Source organism: Mesoplodon densirostris, chromosome 7 (assembly GCF_025265405.1).
Source record: "Mesoplodon densirostris isolate mMesDen1 chromosome 7, mMesDen1 primary haplotype, whole genome shotgun sequence".
In the NCBI taxonomy this organism is placed as follows: Eukaryota; Metazoa; Chordata; class Mammalia; order Artiodactyla; family Ziphiidae; genus Mesoplodon; species Mesoplodon densirostris.
Genome location: NC_082667.1, coordinates 26,111,639 through 26,115,790, shown reverse-complemented (window position 1 = coordinate 26,115,790; position 4,152 = coordinate 26,111,639). Strand labels below are relative to the sequence as shown.

The 4,152-nt window shown below is 52.5% G+C and overlaps 1 protein-coding gene across 1 annotated transcript; it reads right to left on the bottom strand.

Annotated features, from left to right (window-relative positions):
- Nucleotides 1-269: 269 nt before the first annotated feature.
- On the bottom strand, nucleotides 270-2,160 carry C7H11orf91 (chromosome 7 C11orf91 homolog). The gene is made up of 2 exons (XM_060105170.1): nucleotides 1,665-2,160; nucleotides 270-433 (listed from the first exon to the last, which is right to left on the bottom strand). The coding sequence occupies exons 1-2, from the start codon at nucleotides 2,158-2,160 to the stop codon at nucleotides 270-272; spliced, it is 660 nt and encodes a 219-aa protein (XP_059961153.1).
- Between the last annotated feature and the right edge of the window lie 1,992 nt (nucleotides 2,161-4,152).

Sequence of the window (4,152 nt, the reverse complement as noted above, 5' to 3'; positions counted from 1 at the left end):
TTGGCTTTTCCCAATCCCCCCACCCCGACTTGGCAGTGTTGGGGATCCCCTCCTCTCCTGAATGCTGGCTGGGCAGCAGCTTCCAACCCCCGTGAGAGTGCTTCCCCAGCAGCAGCACAGACAGGAGAGAGACCATGAGCTTTACCACTCAGGTGGGCACTGTATGTAGAGTTTGTGCTGAGAGCAACGAGAACAGCAGTAAATACAGAACAAAAAATAACGATCTCTGAAATGACAACAAACGGGGCACATTATCTAAGCACTAACACCTAAGGAGGCTGCTGCTTAGGCTCTGGTGGGCAGCTCCTCAGGAGAGAGAGGCCGACTTCTTTCCAGGCTGCCTTGTCTTCAGGGAGAGAGGCCGACTTCTTTCCAGGCTGCCTCGTCTTCAGGCCTCGTAACTTTTCATCTTTCAGCGCCTTCAAGAATTTATCTGCAGGAGGGCAAAACAAACTTAGCTGTAGGAGACATAAGGGCTTTTTCTAACACTTCCAAAGCAAGCTCTGGGAAGCAATTGTGTGCTCCCTACATGAGGCCCAAACCCATTATGACCCAAGGTGGGTGAGGGGAAAAAAACCCTAATAGCCAAAACACGTCAAAGTGGAGAATAGGTGGTTGAGAAATCCAGGACTCAGAAAAACCCAAGTATTCCAGGAGTTTTCTCCCCGAGGATGTGAGGAAGGAGACATTACAGGGTGCCTGATGAATTGGGGACCATTCCTATGGCCCCATGGACCTAAACATGTCTGTTATTTCACAATAATGGGAATGGTCTTTCTAGAACCATCTGCCCTTTTCCAGTGGTCAGGGGCTAGCCTTAGCCAGGCCAGGTGTTGAGAAAGACAAAATCTGTGGAACAGCCTATGGCTGTTTGGTCCTTCTGGGAGTAGAATATTCTACAGTGCAACTTGGTCTTTCTGGGATTAGAATTGGGTTTAACAACTTTACTCTCTAACAGCAAGGACTCAGTCTGCGCACTAGAGGAAGCCTGCCCACATCAGCACACCTGGTCTGCTCTGGTCTGCCCAAGACTTCAGACCTCAGACCAGATGGTAGAGGCGAGGACCCTGGTGAAAGGGCGGCCAGGGGTCACAGGAGGCAACCTTCCAGCACTGAGAAATTGAGGACCCCAAAGCTCCTCAGCGAACATCCTTGGGCCTTCTGGGTCTTACACCTCCCCCTACAGATCAACTGACCCTCACCTATTTCCCCCTCCTCCCATTGAGGACCCCAGTTTAAGAAAAACACTAAAAGTCAGGTCTCTAGAGACAGGGGCTGTGTATCTCGGTGGGGTGTGTGTGTGTGTGTGAAACTCCAGGGTGTTAGTGTCACTGTGCAGGAGGCTTAAAGTTCAACTTGGGGGTTGTGATGGACAGAGTTCCAGGTTTAGAGGCTCAGAGTCCAGACTAACAAAAGGGCTCAGGACGGAGGGAGGTTGGAATTTGGGGCAAAAGGGGCCGTGAAGTCCAGATTTATGGTGAACAAAGGAATCGGTTGAAATCCAGGATGGAGTGTCAGGGATCTGGGGCATCGGTTTGGGATCAGGGATTCCTGGGAGCTGGAGTCTGAGCCCAAGGCCACACTGTGGGTGAGGGGCTCAGGGGGCCTGGAGCCAAGGAGGGAGCAGAGGCAGGCTAAGGGTGGGCTCGGCCGAGGTTACACACAGCGCTGGGAGTCGAAGCCGTCCCCAGTGATGGTGAGCAGCTCCAGCTCCTTAATCCGGATCTCCAGCTCGCACAGCTCCTCGGGGTGGGAGGCAGAGGCTAGCCGGGGGGTCGTGGGGCCGGGGGCCAGGGGCGAGGCAGCCACCTCGGGCCCCGGCGGTGGCGAGTAGAAGAAGCGCAGAGGCTCGTAGGGGGTGGAGGCCAGGCCGGAGGGCCAGGGCGGGGGACAGGGGTGCTCACTGGGGGAACCCAGGCCGGGCGACGGTGGCGGCAGGGGCGCTGGGGCCAGGAGCGCCTGGGGCAGAGGCTGGCCCCCAGCCGCCCCGCCCGCCGGCGCCTCCCCCGCCTTCAGCGGCGCGAAGAGCTTCTGCCAGATGTTGAAGTCGCTGAGCGGGGACGAGGAGATGCCGCGGTCATAGAGGGACGGGAAGTAGAGGGCCGGGGCCGGCCGCTGGCTCATCGTGGGGCTCTGGCTGCCGCGCCGCCCCTTCGGCATCTTTTGAACGGGAGGCTGAGTCGGAGGAACCCCGTGCCGGGACACGCGAGCCCTGGCCCCGAGACACCCGGGTTCTGAAGTTCCACAGGCCACGCCCCGAGGGAGAACGGCCCCCACCCTTTCGCCCGGCCCCGCCGCAAACACTCGAGATTCTAAAGCCCCGCTGGCCGCGCCCCAGAATATGACCCCGCCCACCGACGCGCCCCGAGAGTGAGAAAGGCCAGCGGAGCAGCTGGAATGGGAAATCCCGCACGTGCGCCCTGATGTGCGGCCCGTCCCCTCCGGGCGCTCCCCCAACATCCTCGATGACAGCAGCTCCGGGTCCTCGAGATCCCTCCCCACGACTCCTCCTACCGCCCCTAAATTCCGCAAGCCTCACTCCCGAGCTATTGAACCCCTGGCGCCTGCTCTCGCATCCCGCCATAACTTCATGCAAAAGTAGGAAGCTGGGAGCTGGTCAGAACTCCGAGAGAAAACTTTCTTCAGTCTTCCTCTCCTTTTATAGGGAGAAAAAGAATTCCTAGAAACTTGCCCCCTGCCCTAGCAGACTTCCCTTACCACTGCTCATTGCACAGAAGTTTAGGGGCAGGAGTGTCTGACTTTTCCTCCTCTACAAGGGAAGAAGAGGGTAGATGGGAATGGCTGTTAGAGCCAACCCATGTTTCTACCAAATTTCCCAGTGTTATGGACGATTCTGGAAAAAAGGGACCCTGGTATGGATTTGGAATAGATCTGAACTAGGTGTCTTCAATGAAATGTAGTTTAGTTCTCTTCCTAACATTCATTATCAGGAACTAACAGGCAGTAAACGAACCACCAAAAGGAAATCCTGCAGAACGGCCCTCGAACAGCTCAGCTATTCTTTACGGTGACTTGGACATACTGTCCAAGGGACATGCCCAGCTCATATAGATGAGTAGTCTGTACTAGTCATAGACTGAGTGTGAGTAAATTTCCTTGAAAACGTCTGCCTAATGATATTGATGTAAATGAACAAAGATGGGTGGGGGCCAGTTTAGACTGTTGGCCAGTCAAGATCTGAGTCTGTACCAGCTCCACTAGCAAATGCTGTGTGTGTGTGTGTGTGTGTTTGGCAGCAAAGCAGAGAGAGTCAGATATCCAAGGTGGACAAGTTGCTTGACTTCTAAGATGGATTTCTGTAAAATAAAAATAAGAGAACCAGGCTGCCTCATAGGGTTGTTTGTGATGATCAGATGGAAGACAGAATAGTGTGGGTGAAGCACTTGTAAACTTAGAAACTCTGTCCAAATGTAAGGAGCAGCAATCCCCACTGAGGGGCTTGTCTGAAGCTGCGAAGATTTTCCTTCCCACACTTACCTGTAAGCTCCTTGAGGGCAAGGGTCCAGCCCAAGGATCCTATAATGCTGAGCATATAATAGGACTCAATAAATATTTGGACACTTTTAAAACAGTGTTATGTGTTGTGGGAACTGAAGGGTTCACAATATACCACCCCCAAATATGCCACTTTGGCATAAGGATTATTTTAAGTTGGCAATTGAAAAAAGCAGACACAGGAGGAACTTCGTCCTCTCCTTTTACGGCCTAAAAGCAGGCCATAAATTTCCCTTTGTAAAGGTAACAAAATTTCCTTTGTAAAGAAAATAAATTTCCCTTAGTGAAGGTGTCCCCAACACTCTCTCCCGTGCCAGGAAGAAGAGATGACTCTTATTACTGGAGATGGCACTAACTTGAGTCTGCATAACAGACCTTACCAAACAACCCTTATCTTCCATAAGTTTCCCCCATATACTTACCTTCCCACTATTTACCTAGAAATTAAAAGGCCTAGAAATCCAAACCCCTTTCCCTTTGTCTTATCATTTGTTCGCAATTTAACACCCTTTGTTGAAATGGTTTCTGAGCTCTCAAGCCTAAACACTTCTTTGGGTTTTCATTACTTTTCTGTAAGGCCCACATATGCATACATAATAAATCTTTTCTCCTGTTAATCTGTCTTTGGCTACTTTA

Excerpts from the sequence above, each read along its gene's own strand:
- C7H11orf91 (XM_060105170.1), bottom strand. The coding sequence starts at position 2,160 with ATGCCGAAGGGGCGGCGCGGCAGCCAGAGCCCCACGATGAGCCAGCGG. Across the intron at positions 434-1,664 it reads CGGCTTCGACTCCCAGCGCT|ATAAATTCTTGAAGGCGCTG; the intron begins GTGTGTAACCTC and ends GCCCTCCTGCAG.